The sequence below is a fragment of the Fukomys damarensis genome, unplaced genomic scaffold (assembly GCF_012274545.1).
Source record: "Fukomys damarensis isolate Sample0158 unplaced genomic scaffold, DMR_v1.0_HiC HiC_scaffold_39, whole genome shotgun sequence".
In the NCBI taxonomy this organism is placed as follows: Eukaryota; Metazoa; Chordata; class Mammalia; order Rodentia; family Bathyergidae; genus Fukomys; species Fukomys damarensis.
This window is the reverse complement of record NW_022900951.1, coordinates 33,349,780-33,367,166: the sequence shown is the minus strand read 5'-3', so window position 1 is coordinate 33,367,166 and position 17,387 is coordinate 33,349,780. Positions and strand designations below refer to the sequence as shown.

General features: G+C 35.2%; 1 protein-coding gene across 3 annotated transcripts in view; it reads left to right on the top strand.

Moving 5' to 3' along the window:
• The window catches only part of Rpgr (retinitis pigmentosa GTPase regulator), a 54,951-nt gene continuing 37,564 nt past the window's right edge, over positions 1–17,387 (top strand). For all 3 annotated transcript variants that reach the window (XM_010636204.3, XM_010636203.3, XM_033760307.1), the window contains exons 1-7: positions 1–37; positions 1,510–1,635; positions 2,052–2,144; positions 4,216–4,278; positions 5,522–5,680; positions 10,781–10,930; positions 14,301–14,459. In XM_010636204.3, the coding sequence (XP_010634506.1) occupies positions 1,557–1,635; positions 2,052–2,144; positions 4,216–4,278; positions 5,522–5,680; positions 10,781–10,930; positions 14,301–14,459 (703 nt within the window). In that variant the 5' untranslated portion in view covers positions 1–37; positions 1,510–1,556. The remainder of the gene's footprint in view (positions 38–1,509; positions 1,636–2,051; positions 2,145–4,215; positions 4,279–5,521; positions 5,681–10,780; positions 10,931–14,300; positions 14,460–17,387) is intronic.

Genomic DNA, 17,387 nt, shown 5'->3' with positions numbered 1-17,387 from the left:
CAGGACTGAGGCGGTCGCTGGGGCCGCGCCTCCGCCGGTAACTAAGGGGGGAAGTCGGGAGCCGGCTGACGGGCGACAGCGGGAAAGGGAGTCCCGTCTTAGGGTTTCGGCCAGTTTCTCGAAGTCAGGGACACTTCTTACCTCGGTGTAAACTTCCCAAAGTACCTACTTCAGACTCGAGCACTTTGGAGGTCCCCGGGACCCAGTCGCGGGGTGGGTGAGCGGGGAGTGTGAGAAAAAGGAAGGGGGAGAAACGAGTTGGAGAAAGGAAAAAAGGGAGATTTTTAACGGTTTTTTTTTTTAAAGACTTTTCCCCTGAGCTCTACAGTTTGAAATACATTTGACGTGGTTACCTGATAAGCGCTGGAGAACTGTTAACAGAGATAGATGTTTCAAGCGATATTTGTTACCATTTGGGATGCGCTCAAAGCATTTCTATAATACATTCGGTTAAGTGTTCGCCGTGACCCGCTAAATTGTCGCGACCAACAGTTTGAAAAAACGTTGGGTTAGAGCAGCCTTACACATTTATAAAAATATGTATTGCGTTTTCTGCCCTGTTTCTGACTAAAACACAGATTCCTGCCGCCTGGATTTCACACCTTAGAGATAAAGTACGGTACATACCAGTGGGCCAGAGCAGAGCTTGAGATGGGGGTATCAGAGGATTCCTGGGGAGCCAGGACAAAACAGTTAAAATGATTCATTCTGGGGAAACCCTGAGCCTGTTGTAGAGCCTGCTTCCCAACTCTCCATTATTGATTGAATTGCAATGCCTCACGGTGGTTCTCAAAAGGTTCTTCATAGTGTCTAGCGTCTTGTACATTTGATTTGGGGGGGTACATTGATATTTCTTGTTTGTATTCACTATGTTTTCCTTTCTGGTACCAAGTAGTTTATGTGTGATCATCCTTGGGATTTCCTTCAAAGCTGTATCTGGTTTCCTATTTGATGTGTGTGTGTGTGTGTGTGTGTGTGTGTGTGTGTGTGTGTTTAAATACTGAGAACTGTACTTAAGTTTGGTTTTTGCTATCTTCAAAGTGGTACTGCATGATAAACGTTTCTACTACTCAGCTCAAGTAACGACATAATTTAAGAATATTAAATTACAACATACCTCTCCTCTAATTTCCCGTAACTGGCACTTTGTGATGGTGTTTGGGGGGAACAAAATACTGTATACCATCCTTTCCCTTACAGAACTTATAAAGAGGGGAAAGTAACTATACAACATGAGTAAGGTAAGAGTGAGAAGCTTCTTGAGTGGTTCTATTAAGAGAATTATTTCATTTTATACGGAATTCCTGAGCTGAATTTCTGATTCTCAGGAGAAATACAGTATCAGGAAAAGTGAATTGCTTTTGTGTTGAAGATTTGGTTAATCTGCTATTGAAAATGTTGAAAGTTATATTTGACTACCTACTCACCATTATGATGGCTAAGTTGCTGAAAACGTTTTAATAACAGCATAGTAAAAGTTCTAAAATAGAAACTGTCTTGAATTTGCAGATTCAGGTGCTGTGTTTACATTTGGGAAAACCAAATTTGCTGAAAATATGCCTAGCAAATTCTGGTTTAAGAATGACATACCTATGTATCTTTCATGTGGAGATGAACATACTGCTGTTGTTACAGGTTAGTATTTACTATCCTAAATGAGGTCAATAATACAGAATCTGAAGCGTTATAAATGTGCTGTTTTATGTGTATGTTGAAGATAGTTTCTTTTACTGTAGCAGAGAATTCTTCACAAATTAATTCAAGAGACTCTTCAATTTTAAATTACCTTAGCATATTTAAGTATAATTTTCTATATATGCACCTTTCTTGGAATGAATCTATTTCATTATAATAAAAAGTGTTATTGTATAAACCCAGCACTTTTTACACCTCAGAATCTAGCCATATGTAGATGTATAAGGTAACCTGTTTGAATGTAAAGAAGAAATCACTTTAAAAAAAATACAGCTTTTTTATTGCATTATGATGACTTTATTTCATGCTGTTTATGTGATGAATGCTTCAATTTGTTATTTTTTTCTTCCCATTAGGAAATAATAAACTTTACATGTTTGGCAGCAACAACTGGGGTCAGTTAGGATTAGGATCAAAATCAACTGTCAACAAGCCAACGTGTGTCAAAGGTTTGGGGCCCTTTATCACTTTAAATACTTAACAAACTGCATAAAGTACTTTTATTCTGATTATATAGTTTAATGTCATAAATAATAAAGTCTTTTTTTTGTAAGATTTATTTGGACATTAGTAGCATGTATTCTTTTTTTGTTTTTTGGGTTTTTTTTTTTTTTTTTTTTTTTTGGTACCAGGGATTGAACTTGGGTCCTTGCACTTTCAAGGAAGGCCGCCAAACCGCTGAGCTATTTTGTTTTTGAGACAGGGTCTCACTATGTAGTTGAGACTAACCAGGAAATCACTATGTAGCCCAGGCTGGTCTCGAACTCACAGTGATCCTCCTGCCTCAGCCTCTGAGGGCTGGGATTTTAGGCGTGGGCCACCATGCCTGGCTAGTAGCATTTATTCTTTACATGAAATTCAGATCTACTTTTATATGATCTAAAAAGTCACGCTGACTTTAATCCTGTGGACCACCAAAGGAAGTATTGATTCTACAGTATTGCATTTGAATATCTTTTTTTTTGCCTATTTATAAAACCACTTTAATTATTGTTATTGTGTATATAGAAAATAGACGTTATAATATTGTAGAATTTGAGATTGATCTCATTTATGTCATAGTTTTATACAGTTTCTGGTTTTATAAAGCATACTTTATCCTGCAGTATATAGTGAGTAGATGAACAGAACAAACATCAAGACTAAGTGGTGATTAGTACTAGTGTATAAGAGTAACAGGAGAATATATTTGAAATCAGCTCCTCTGTCCCAGAATATCTGGGATGTATAATACCCCTACAAAATTTTCTCACTGTTCAATGCAAACCGTTTGGGTATAGCCTGTATCAACTAAACAACTCAACATCAACTAAATTTGAAGGCTATGGCAATGCCTTGGGATATGACAACAACAGTATATACTATTTGTTTGGTCAAATTTTAAATTTCATCTCAAAATTTCAGTGTGAATTTATCATCTATACTATTTATAAGTGTGTTGTAGGATTTTTGGGGTAGTCCACATGGTCAAAAAGTATTTATTGAGCACTAATTGCCAAATATTTGTAGGTACTCAGGTTGATCATGGTCCTTATTTTCACATATCTTCTTTAATAGGCAGGGTAACAGGATAGTCTATCTATACTATCTGATCCTTGAGAACAGGGGCTCTATTTTAGTCCTGTGTACAAATGCTATGCTACTTAGGAAATACTCTAGAAATATTTTTTGAATGTGTAGATGAATGAACAATTTTAACATACGTGTATGCTTATGACTGTTAGACTTAAAATTTTTAATTAAGTGTGGTAGATGGTGACCTTCATAATGGTGATGGCATGTTAGGTAAAGGATCACATTGGTGAGGAGGCAGTACTACAGGATGCAGTGGATCTCAGCACATATTACCTGATGAGATTCTAAAAATACACAGATGTCTAGGTTCTATCCCACACTCAATGACTCACTCTTTCCAAAGCTTCATTGCTTATTATAATGCACAAGTCCTGATAACCTTTGGTTTAGTAGTTAAGAACATCAACTTTGGAGTCAGACAAGCCCCAGTTTCAGGTTTGAGTATAGGTGCAGGCTTAGCTATTCAGATTCCTGAGTTCAATTACCAGCACCATGATACATAAATAAAGCTCAGTTTTATAACTTAATTACCATTTTACCTGGATTATTTACCATTTTCATATCCATAAGAAACTTTGTCATGTTATTTTTTTTCTCATTGAGTTTATTGGTACATTTTAGGTTTACAGTACAGTTACATTCATCATTGGGCTCTTGTACCTTTACAGGACAGGTCTTGTTTCTCCTTTTTTTCCCCATACCCCTGCCCTCCCTTTACCCCCTCCTCCCTTCCTTTTTTTTTTTTGTACCGGGGATTGAACTCGGGTCCTTGCGCTTGCAAGGCAGGCCACTGAACCACTGAGCTAAATCCCCGGCTAAGTTTTTGTTTTGTTTTTTATCCCTTCCCTATTTACAATAACTTTATTTCCGTTTTTTCATTTCCTCATATTTTTTTCTTTTCCCTTATTTTCTTTCCCCTAATTTGTCATATTATTTTAATTTTAGCTCTTAAACCTGAAAAAGTGCAATTTGCTGCCTGTGGAAGGAACCACACCCTAGTTTTAACAGGTATGGTTTCAACCTATATGACTTCCTGCCTGGCATCGAAAACTGATGTCTTATTCCAGTAACATTTATGGCTTTGTAAAGTTAATAAAAATGGTACCTTGGCAATAGTTAGATTAGGGTTTTTAAAATGTAAATATTATGTGTGTGTGTGTGTGTGTGTGTGTGTGTGTGTGTGTGTGTGTGTATGCCTTTATAAATACGCAGATGAATCTTAAATGACTGAAAGAAAACTTTTTTTAGGTTATATCCAGAGACAGTATCGATTTACCTGTGGGCACATCTCAAGGGCTGGTTACTCCTACTCTTTTTCTTTGTTGTTTTTCAGTTTACCATTTATAATGTCTTTATTGTACTTGTCCTATGCATAATGATGAGACACTTTTATCTTACATATGTTTGTCTTAACGTGCATCTTTATACTATATGGAAAAAATAAAATAGTGTTTATTTGCCTAATACATTGAATATTTGACGTGCACTTTGACAGTTTACAACTACATAAACTGAAAATTTTAGGTCTCTACTTATAAATCTATTTTTGTATTTAGTTTTATTATACTACATGAAACAATTTTAGACTTCATACTTCTTAACTAGTGTTAATAATTACCATTAAGTCTTTCATACTGATCACTCCTATTGCTCTTCCCTCTTTGCTGAGAATGACTGGAAGCCATGCGAAAAGCTATGTGTGTCCTTTCACTTACAATAAATATCCAATCAGGCTATGTGTCTATGTGTAGAAATTCATAAAGTAATTCTAAAATTTCTATGGAAAGTCAGAGGACATAGAATAGCAAAAACAGTTTAGAGAAAGAACAACATTGGGAGACTGATACTAATTTCAAGACATGTAAAATAATTAAGATAGTATGGTATTGGCAAAAGATAATAAAACATTAATGCAACAGGATAGAGTCTAGAAATCACCCTACATATACATGCCCAGCTGATTTTTGACAAAGAAGCTAAAGTAATTCGTTGGAGAAAAGGGTAATATTTTCAACAAATGCTGCTGAGTAGTTAATAGTTCCTGACCCTTGAGAAGTCCTTGTTTGCACTTCCTACCCCACCTCCTTGCAGCAACTTTCATTTTCACCCTGTTCTGTCTGACATGGCTCCTCCTCATTCTTTGCCTTTCTTCATACTTTTCTTCACTGTTAATAGAAGAAAGATGGTATGTACTGATTTATTTCCTAAAGGAGGTAACTGTAGTATATTAATGTTTCTTTTGCTTGTACAGTACAAGGCAATGTATATGCAGCTGGAGGAAATAATGAAGGGCAATTGGGACTTGGTGACACTGAAGAGAGAAACACTTTTCATCGTATTAGCTTTTTTACATCCCAGCATAACATTAAACAGCTGTCTGCTGGATCTAATACTTCAGCTGCACTATCTGGTAAGAGTTGCTTTCATTTTGTTGGCTTTTTTTTTTTTTTTTGTTTTTGAGACAGGGTCTCACTATGTAGTTGAGACTGACCTGGAACTCACTACGTAGCTCAGGCAGGTCTCAAACTCAAAGTGATCCTCCTGCCTCAGCCTCCCAAGTGCTGGGATCACAGGCGTGCGCCACCCCATCCAGCTTCCACTTGTTGATTCTCTGTGCTAGTTCACGTGCAACTGAGGTTTTGTTCATAAAATCTTTTCCTATCTTCAGGAGTTCTACCTAACCTCTCTTCCGGCTGGTTTAATGTTCCTGTTTTAATATTTAGATCTGTAATCCACTTTGATTTTAGTTTATCGCATGGTGAGAGATATAAGTCTAATTTTAATCTTTGGCCAATTGAAATGCAATTTTTCCAGCACTATTTATTGTAGTGACTGTCTTTCTTCCTGTGTGGATGGTCTCACTATGTAGTTGAAACTGACCTGGACCTCACGAGGTAGCCCAGGCTGCTCGCGAACTCAGAGCAATCCTACTGCCTCAGCTTCTGGAGTGCTGGGATTACAGGCATGTGCCCCAATGCCCGGATTGACTTGTTTTCATATTAATTTATGATACATCCTTTTCTTTTTTTAAAAATTAATTTTATTGGTACATTTTAGGTATATAGTAATGACATTCATCATTGGAGATATGTATCTTTACATGATATATCTCCGTTCTTATTTTTTCCCATTCCCTTGCCCTCCCTTCTACCCCTCCATCTCTCCCATGTTTTCCTTTTCTCGTATTAATTGCATTCCCCTTTCTTTTCCCCTATCCCACCCACTTCCCCTTTCCCTTTGCACCTCTTCTTCCTATTTCACATTATTTGTTAACATTTTGATCCTTATTTACACTTTCAGTTTCTCACACTAGAGACACTATTTGGTATTTACACATATGTATCCTATTCATTTTACTTAAGAGTTTTGCCTCAATGTGCATCTGTTTAGCTATAAATGCCTCTAATTTATCATTCGTTATGGCTGAGTAGTACTCTACTCTATTTTATTTTTTTAAAAAACACACATCTTCTTTATCCAGTCTCCAGTCCTTGGACAGTTGGGCTGTTTCCAAGTTTTAGCTATTACAAACTATGCCACTATGAACATGGATGCACATATATTGCTCTGGTAAGATTCTTTTAATTCTTTTGGGAAGATACCCAGCAGAGGAATAGCTAGGTCAAACGGGACCTCCAATCCTATTTCTTTGAGGTATCTCCATACTGATTTCCACAGTGGTTGCCCCAGTCTACACTCTAACCAACAGTGGAATAGGATTCCTCTTTCCCCACAGCCCCACCAGCATTTGTTATTGGTGGATTTCATGATGGTAGCCATTCTTTCTGGGGTGAGGTGAAATCTCAGTGTTGTTTCCATTTGCATCTCTTGAATGATCAGTAATGTTGAACATTTTTTCATAGGTTTATTTGCTATTCTTACTTCTTTGAAAAATGTCTGTTCATTTCAGATGCCCATTTTTTTTCTTTCTGTTTTTTCAGATGCCCATTTTTGTATTGGATCTTTAAATTTGGGAGGTCTGAGTTTTTAAAGTTCTTTATACATTCTAGATATTGGTCCTTTGTCTGAGGAACATCTGGTAAAATTTTTTTTCCATATTGTGGGTTGTCTCTTCACCCTATCGGTGGTTTCTCTTGCTGTGCAGAAGCTTTTTTTTTTTGTTTTTGTTTTTTGGGGTCTCACTATGTAGTTGAGACTGACCTGGAACTCACTGCGTAGCCCAGGCAGGTCTCAAACTCACAGCGATCCTCCTGCCTCAGCCTCCCAAGTACTGAGATCACAGGCGTGCGCCATCCCACCCAGCTTCCACTTGTTGATTCTTTGTGCTAGTTCACGTGCAACTGAGGTTTTGTTTATAAAATCTTTTCCTATCTTCAGGAGTTCTACCTAACCTCTCTTCCGGCTGGTTTAGTGTTCCTGTTTTAATATTTAGATCTGTAATCCACTTTGATTTTAGTTTATCGCATGGTGAGAGATATAAGTCTAATTTTAATCTTTGGCCAATTGAAATGCAATTTTTCCAGCACTATTTATTGTAGTGACTGTCTTTCTTCCTGTGTGGATGGTCTCACTATGTAGTTGAAACTGACCTGGACCTCACGAGGTAGCCCAGGCTGCTCGCGAACTCAGAGCAATCCTACTGCCTCAGCTTCTGGAGTGCTGGGATTACAGGCATGTGCCCCAATGCCCGGATTGACTTGTTTTCATATTAATTTATGATACATCCTTTTCTTTTTTTAAAAATTAATTTTATTGGTACATTTTAGGTATATAGTAATGACATTCATCATTGGAGATATGTATCTTTACATGATATATCTCCGTTCTTATTTTTTCCCATTCCCTTGCCCTCCCTTCTACCCCTCCATCTCTCCCATGTTTTCCTTTTCTCGTATTAATTGCATTCCCCTTTCTTTTCCCCTATCCCACCCACTTCCCCTTTCCCTTTGCACCTCTTCTTCCTATTTCACATTATTTGTTAACATTTTGATCCTTATTTACACTTTCAGTTTCTCACACTAGAGACACTATTTGGTATTTACACATATGTATCCTATTCATTTTACTTAAGAGTTTTGCCTCAATGTGCATCTGTTTAGCTATAAATGCCTCTAATTTATCATTCGTTATGGCTGAGTAGTACTCTACTCTATTTTATTTTTTTAAAAAACACACATCTTCTTTATCCAGTCTCCAGTCCTTGGACAGTTGGGCTGTTTCCAAGTTTTAGCTATTACAAACTATGCCACTATGAACATGGATGCACATATATTGCTCTGGTAAGATTCTTTTAATTCTTTTGGGAAGATACCCAGCAGAGGAATAGCTAGGTCAAACGGGACCTCCAATCCTATTTCTTTGAGGTATCTCCATACTGATTTCCACAGTGGTTGCCCCAGTCTACACTCTAACCAACAGTGGAATAGGATTCCTCTTTCCCCACAGCCCCACCAGCATTTGTTATTGGTGGATTTCATGATGGTAGCCATTCTTTCTGGGGTGAGGTGAAATCTCAGTGTTGTTTCCATTTGCATCTCTTGAATGATCAGTAATGTTGAACATTTTTTCATAGGTTTATTTGCTATTCTTACTTCTTTGAAAAATGTCTGTTCATTTCAGATGCCCATTTTTTTTCTTTCTGTTTTTTCAGATGCCCATTTTTGTATTGGATCTTTAAATTTGGGAGGTCTGAGTTTTTAAAGTTCTTTATACATTCTAGATATTGGTCCTTTGTCTGAGGAACATCTGGTAAAATTTTTTTTCCATATTGTGGGTTGTCTCTTCACCCTATCGGTGGTTTCTCTTGCTGTGCAGAAGCTTTTTTTTTTTGTTTTTGTTTTTTGGGGTCTCACTATGTAGTTGAGACTGACCTGGAACTCACTGCGTAGCCCAGGCAGGTCTCAAACTCACAGCGATCCTCCTGCCTCAGCCTCCCAAGTACTGAGATCACAGGCGTGCGCCATCCCACCCAGCTTCCACTTGTTGATTCTTTGTGCTAGTTCACGTGCAACTGAGGTTTTGTTTATAAAATCTTTTCCTATCTTCAGGAGTTCTACCTAACCTCTCTTCCGGCTGGTTTAGTGTTCCTGTTTTAATATTTAGATCTGTAATCCACTTTGATTTTAGTTTATCGCATGGTGAGAGATATAGGTCTAGTTTTAATCTTTGGCCAATTGAAATGCAATTTTTCCAGCACTATTTATTGTAGTGACTGTCTTTCTTCCAGTGCGGATGTTTGGCTCCTTTGTCAAAGATGAGGTGACTGAATGTGTTTGGAGTTGTTTCTGTATCTTCTAATCTATCTATTCCATTTGGTCCTTGGGTCTATTTCTTTGCTAGTACCGTGCTATTTACACATCCTTTTCTTCAGACCAGAATATACCAACTCAAGACAGCATTGCTGTTTAATTTTCTTTCATTGGCTGTGTGCTTTCAGAAGACATTTTAAAATATAAATTTAAGTCACTGTTTACTTAGTGTAAGATATAAATATATATTTGGGAGCTTATTGGTAAATAAATTCTAAGCTCTGCTGTCCTTTTACTCCTTTAGATGTTCTTAAATATTATCTTCACTGCATGTTTTGAAAGTTGGTTGCAACTTTGACTGAATTTGCATATATTGTTAAGATATAGTCTGTAATGGTCACTGTATCTCTTTACTTTCCCTTTGAAAAGTACACAGAGCTTTTAAAAGAATATTGACACTATGATTATTTTGGTCTCTCCAATTTGCTGGTTTGCTGCTTTGTTCCACTCAGGGCATTATGTAAACATCCAGTGTTTCTCTAGACATGAAAGTCACAGTCGTATGTGAAGCTCTGTCCTTTAATTTCATCAAACATATAGTTAGGTTTTCAATATCCTTTCAGTTATCAATTTCTTTACTTTATGATTAAATTCAAAGATTAACATTTTTAAAATTGAAAAGTAGAAGTAAATAAATATTAGTAATTCCTTTATAAAATCTCTGTCCTAATTTTTCTAACACTGAAAATGTAACAGAAAGGACATTAAGTTAACACGTTTTTGAGCTGTTGTATGTGCTACTGTATTTCATTCTCAGAAGCTAGAGTCTGAGTTTTCAGATCTTAGTTATAAAAAAAATACAATAGTGAATTGCATTTATTTTTTCTTTTAAAATTTCCAAAGTGTTCTCAAAAGCAATGTTTGTTACTCCCTTTTGACCTGGGACTTGCTCTTTTGACTTGGAGATCTCCAGTGTGACACGTGTTGTTTCTCAGTTCAGGTATAGTGCCTGGAAGAAGGAAAACATTTATGTTTAGAGACATTACAACAGAACAAGGTGATAATAGGAAATAGCGTACTGGGTTTGCTATTGAGAATAAAAAATGGATATGCCTAAAGTGATTTGCAATCAGGTTATTCTCTTCATTATTATGGAAACATTACACAATTGAAATAATTCTCAAGTAGTTGGCTAGTGTACATGTCTTAGTATTTTTTTTCAAAACACAGTTTTTCTATTTTAAAAAACAAATTGCCCTGCTGTCTTTAAAAACCTTTTTTTCTTTGTGTTTCCTTTATAGCGGATGGAAGACTTTTCATGTGGGGTGACAATTCTGAAGGACAAATTGGTTTAAATAATATAATTAATGTATGTGTCCCTCATCAAGTGAACATTGGGAAACCAATCTCTTGGATCGCATGTGGATATTACCACTCGGCTTTTGTAACAAGTAAGACAAAACATTTTGGATTTGTAATGTTTTCATTTCAAAATTATTGCTAAATTAATAATAAAGTGGTAAAATATTCTGTGTTTGTCCATGTAATGAGATGAATTGGGTCTGTTTTACCTTACAGTGTTTCTCTGTTACTATAATGAAAGCTTGTAATTTCAAACTCTTGACATGTTAGCTTTCTAAGTGAATGCTAGATCTTTAGAAAATTAAAATTGATACTTTAGAAACCCTTCTAAAATTGCTTCTCAAACTTCTTAGGCCCCTTTGGTATTTAAAACAGGACCTATGGGCCACTTTCCTTTGGAACTACTTGTTTCTATCTTTGGCCTACACTGCTCTCATACTCTCTTTCAAATACATTGAGTCCTTGTCTTTCCTTGTGGGAAACTAGATGAAGACTAGATGGAAAAGGAGAGCTCAGTATGAGATAGGGTTTCCTTTGGTGGGATTTTTCTCAGCATCCTCAAGTTTCTTTCCTTGGCCCACTGGCAATCTTAGTTAAGGTATTTGAAATGTGATATATGATTGTAGCTTTTTATCTAATTGATGATTGTTTTAACAGTAAAAATACTAGAGGAAATATTTTTGTGGACTCTATTAGATGTGTCTCTAAATCTTTATTTTACATAATTACTGTTTATTGCATGTAGCACAGATCAGGTTTAGAAAGTACTAATTGATCAATCCCAGTACCCTGTGTGCCAGCATACCAAGATTGAGCCAACCTGAGTTTGTCAGTACAGAATTGTTCACTACTGTATTCCTGGTGTCTTGAACAAACTGGTAATCAATAAATATCCATTGAGGGAATGAGTCAGTTGTATTAATAAACTCTGCTTTAGCCATAAAGAAATAAGCAGAATGGTTCATCTCAAGCAACATGCATACATTGAGGGTTTTTTTTTTTGTATCTTTAAAACAACAGCTTTATTGAAATATAATTGACAGACCATACCATTCATCTATTTAAAATTACATTTGAATGTTTTTCAGTGTATTCACAGGTTTGTACATACCACAAACTTGTTTTGTTTTTTTGGTTTTTTTTGGTACCGGGTATTGAACTCTGGACCTTGTGCTTGTGAGGCAGTTGGCAGAACCACTGAGCTAAATCTTGGCCCTATCACAAATTTTTATACTAAACATTTTTTTGAAGACTCATTTATATCAGCTGATACAAATTTTCAGTAATTTTATGACTTGTCAGTTTATTTTGTGACTGTATTTAAAGCAACTTTTTATACATGAAAACTCAAGCATAGAGTTTTTGCTTGATGTAGATTTCATGATAGATAAAAATGTTATATAGAAAAGGACTATACTGAACTTCTTTTTCTCTCTGTATATTGAGTTGAGAGACCAAAAAGAATAGTTGAATTTTTTTTAAGTATTGGGGATTGAACCTAGGGTCTTTGCACTGAGCTACATCTCCAGCCCTTTTTAATTTTTATTTTAAGACATGGTCTTGCTAAGTTGCCTAGACTGGGCTTGAATCCTCCTGCCTCAGCCTCCCTGAGAACAGTTTTTTTTTTTTTAATGGAACTGCAGACTGAATTAGTGAGAAAGTCATGTTTAAGACTTTCAACAAATGTGTAAATTACTAATACGTTTGAATGCTTAACTAAATTATATTTTTAAAAATAGATATATTCTGTTTTAAAAATAGAAGTAAAATACATGGAGTTTTTTAGTATCCCTGATTTCTGTCTTTTCATTTCATGCATTAATGGTTGGGTCTGAGCATTTCAATCAGCGATTCAAATGGTAAGAGGGAATTAGGTGCAGCACCATTAGGGGACATATGTGAATGAATTGAACATTTTGAAACTGGGATCAAAGTTGTGTGGAACAGTCTTCAAGACTGGAAAGAGATATACCTGGCAGAGTGCTTAAGGTTAGAGTCTTGGAGAAGGCAGAAATCAGAGCCAGGTCGGTGTCTGAAGAATCTAGGTTTGATAAAAATAGGCTCATGTGAAGTAACACTAAATATGTAAGATGAGATGATCTATTTTTTTATTTATGATAAGTGTTATTTTATTTTTGTGCGTAAATAAGATGAACTTGGAATTAAATGGAACACTTCATATGGATTAAAAGCATTTACCTTTCTCTCTAAAGAAGGTCTTGCTGACGACTACAGGAAATATCTTTCCTAACCTTTGATAGGTAAACATTTTACTCTAAAAAGTTGGCACTGTGAGAACGATTTAGCAATTTACCACATAAAGTTCATCTTAAAGGATGTTTCTTATATACCAAGTTGATTAAAACATAGTACTAATCTCTAGTTTACGATATCCCAACTCTCAGATATATCAAGTTTTGCTGTCTACAAAGCATTTTTAAGTATCACTATATTCCACTTAATCTCACAGTTTTGTGAGAGAGGTGATTGTGCCTCTGAGTCTATATATGGAGGCAGGATTAGGACACAACTTTTTCCAAGGTGGTGCTGAAACTGCGTTGCAGAACCAGAATTTGGATCTTGATTTTGAGATTTTACAGGCCTGTTCAATTTATATTGGCACACAGTTTTTCTATACATACACAAAAGATGTAATAGCAACAAATAATAACTGGGCACTGAATGTGTTCTAGATACTTCTGATCGCATTGATTTATTTGTTCCTATGAAACAGCAACCCTATAACCCAGGGACTTTTATCCCATTTCACAGGCACAGTGATTATTCAGTGTGACTCAGTAGGTGGCAGTATTATAAAAATGAGTAAGTTCCTGATTTAAAGAAGCTTATAGTCATGCTATAATGTGATACGTGGGATATAGAAGGAAGTCAGTATTGTCACTGTGGACAAGTTAATGATTGTCAGACCTCCTTAGAGAATCTTTCTGGAGGAATTACCATCTGAGTAAAATCGGCTATCTTTAGACTCACTCAAATACATCACAAATAAGTGAGTTTTCTAAAACAAGTTCCATAAAAAGCATTTATCTGTACATTCAATATGTATTCATTAAATGTTTGAACTAGACATTGCTAGGTTTCTGAGATCTCATAGTAGGAAAGACAAATATCCTTATGGGAGCTGAATACATAGTTCTCTTGCCTTATTTAAAAGTAGATATAAGATAGGCTTTGCTATGTTTGTGAAAGTGATTTTAGAGTTGTTATCAGTAGTGATAGTTATGAAGATTGTAGAAGTAAAATAATCATGAGGAAAAGAAAATTTAACAAAACTAGAAATGGTAAAAAAATAAGCCTTACCATATAGAAAAAATATGGAAGGTCAAATTTATGAAGTTATCATTGCCTGAATTTTTTATAGAGCATGAAAACATATACCAAAAAACAATATCTTTCATATTTATATCTTTATCAGTCACTGTATTTTCCCTTCAATAGTGGATGGTGAGCTCTACACATTTGGAGAACCTGAGAGTGGGAAATTAGGTCTTCCTAAAGAGCTGCTGATCAATCATAGAACACCTCAGCTGGTGGCTGGAATTCCTGAGAAAGTGATCCAAGTAGCTTGTGGTGGAGGGCACACTGTCGTTCTCACAGGTATGTGTGAAGCCTGCTGCTCTGTTCCTTGCTTTTGTGTTGGCTAATGACATTTTTTAAATGATCTTTTTATTATTTAGATGAAAATATTTAAAATGAGACCCAACTTTGAAACAGATTCTAAGTGTATAATGCAGTATTATTTATAGACACAATGTTGTAGAGCAGATTCTCTAAAACCTTTCTTGTGTAACTGACACTTTCTGTATGTCATAGAGCATCTTCTTCCACCAGCACCAGCTCCTGGCAACCACTAGTTGATTCTTAGTTTCTGTGACTTTGGAGTCTTTGAGATCCTTCATGGAAGCTGGTCTTGCATCTCTTTCCATTAAGATACTCCATATATATATATATATATATGGAGTGAATAAATATATATATAAATATATATATGTATTTCTAACCCATGGAACAATTTTTAAGTAGAAAAAAATGAATCTTCTTGAATTGTTTCTGCTAACATAGTGGAAATTTTCATGAGCTTAACACCTTTGATGGCAGCACATAATGTTTTCAGCTCATTTTCACTGGTAAACTTTTTATATGTACATATGTATCCCATATTTACTGCAAATTGGCATTATTATTTTCTAAAATGTTTTCTTTTGAAGAAGTTCCCTATTCGTGCTGTTTTCTACATGTCATTGACAATTCTTTTTTTTTTGGTACCGGGTATCGAACTCGGGTCCTTGAGCTTGCGAGGCAGGCCACCGAACCACTGAGCTAAATCCCCGGCCCTGATAATTCTTTGTGAGATTCACAGTGTATAACTTGTAGATTTCTTTGTGATTTTACCTTCTGTTAATAATGATTCATTAAAAGTAAGCTTATAAATTATTGATACTAAGAAATTTGGAATCTTAATAGTAACGTCATTTTTTACTTCAGAAATTAACACTTGGCATGACATGTCACCTTCTACAATTCAAGTCAGTATATTCAAGAATACTCACTATTTGATAATATTTTTATTAAATTAATATTACAAAATTTGTTTAGGCTTAATTTTCACAATGAGTATAGTGCTGATGTAATTCTGTAATAAATTATTATGATATTTTTGATCAAAAAGAAATTAATAGTTTCTGGTCATTAATCTTTAGTGACCCATAGTTGAAAGTTTTAGACAAATTTTAGATAGCCAGTTTTCTTTTTATTTTATTTTTTGTACTAGGGATCGAACTCAGGTCCTTGTGCTTGCAAGGCAGGCGGTGGAACCACTGAGCTAAATCTGTAGCCCTGCCAGTTTCCTAATGTAAGATGAGTGAACAATATTTTACATTTAGATTTTTCTCTCACATTGTTTTTTCTCTACTTCCTACTCTTATCCCTGTCATGTTTATTAAGCTTTGTTTTCTCTGAATTACAGCTTCTAAGTGGATCTTTTTCTGAGTTAGAAATAATTTTTTCAGTCTGTATACTGGATTTAGAAGTAGAAAAACTTCTAAGGTTTAGCTTTATTTTGAATTCTTGCTGACAAAATGAAGTTTCAGATAATTTATAAATATTTAGGTTAAATATTTTTGAAATTTTATGAAAATTTGAAATACTGCTCACTTATGCATTAATTATCTAGTTTTTACAAAGATTATAGAGCTAGTTTACTGTGATTCAACATTATTCTGAATGACATAATTGTTGATTATTTAACAATATAAAATCAATCACATAAGGGCTGTGGATTTAGCTCAGTGCTTCTGCTGCCTGCCTTGTAAGCACAAGGTCCGATTTCCAGCACCAAAAAACAAACGAACAACAAAGCAACAACAACAACAAAAAAAAATCAGTCACATAAAGTATTTTCATTTAAGCGAGCAAGGACATAATCCATAATATATTTATTTTTTATTTTACTTAAAATTTAAAATGTCCTTAAAGTGTGATATTTTCTTTTAGTATTAAACACATTTAAATTTTAGACTTTGTTTTGAGGTTAAAAATCATGTTTCCAGGAATGGATTTTCTCTAAATTTTCGCAGATGTGGGGATCTCACGTATCACTAAAGTCTTGATTGTATAATAAAAGATACCTGATTAAATTGTAGGAATTTATCTGCATGAAAGCATTCACTGCTTTGCTGTTTTTCACATTATTCAGTGGACATTTGAAAGCTTTATTCTGAGCTACCCTTGATGAGGAACTTGTGTTCCAGAACCTAGTATAGACAGAAATATTAACTATTTAATGGTAGGTAATAAATGGACTTCACTTTGACTAAGTACTAAGAGAGTTATGGAATACTTTCTGAGACCTTTAGGAAAAAATAGCTAATAATCAGTTCTAGATTATTCCTTTTACTAAAGGAAAAGCTTTAGATTATTTGATTCTATGGATATCCCCCCAGTTTTGCTTAGCCATATGTCTATAACTCTGATCTTAAAACCTATTTGGATAGTATTCATTTAAAATTATTTTAAAGTTGATTTAAATCAGTTCTTTGCTGATGAATTTATTTAAAAACACTATTGATATGTGACCAAGATTAGTTAAAAAATAAGAACTATTGATGGTAGGGATGCTGTGATTATAATTTTTCCTTAGAAGCAGGGAACAGTAAATTGCTGTGGGAAAAGGACTACATGGGCACATGGGGCACACTAAGTGAGGCAGACCGACAGATGCAACCTTGGATGTACTCTTGTCCACAGCAGTTACCAAAAGATGAGGAAGTCTAGTTATAAGATGGGTTCACAATGAAGTTTGAGTCCCAAAGCAAATGATAATGTATCTTAATTTCTCCAAGTTATGTTTGAACAAACTTGAGCTCTCTACAGGGCAGTATGTTAATTAGTCCTAAAATCAAATATGTTCCGTGAAATTATAGTGATATTGATCTGAAGCCAATTAATCGAATCTGTTTTCCTAATGAGGATTTTATGTTAACATTAAATTACATTGTTAAATGTCACAGTGGGGTTGGCCAAAAA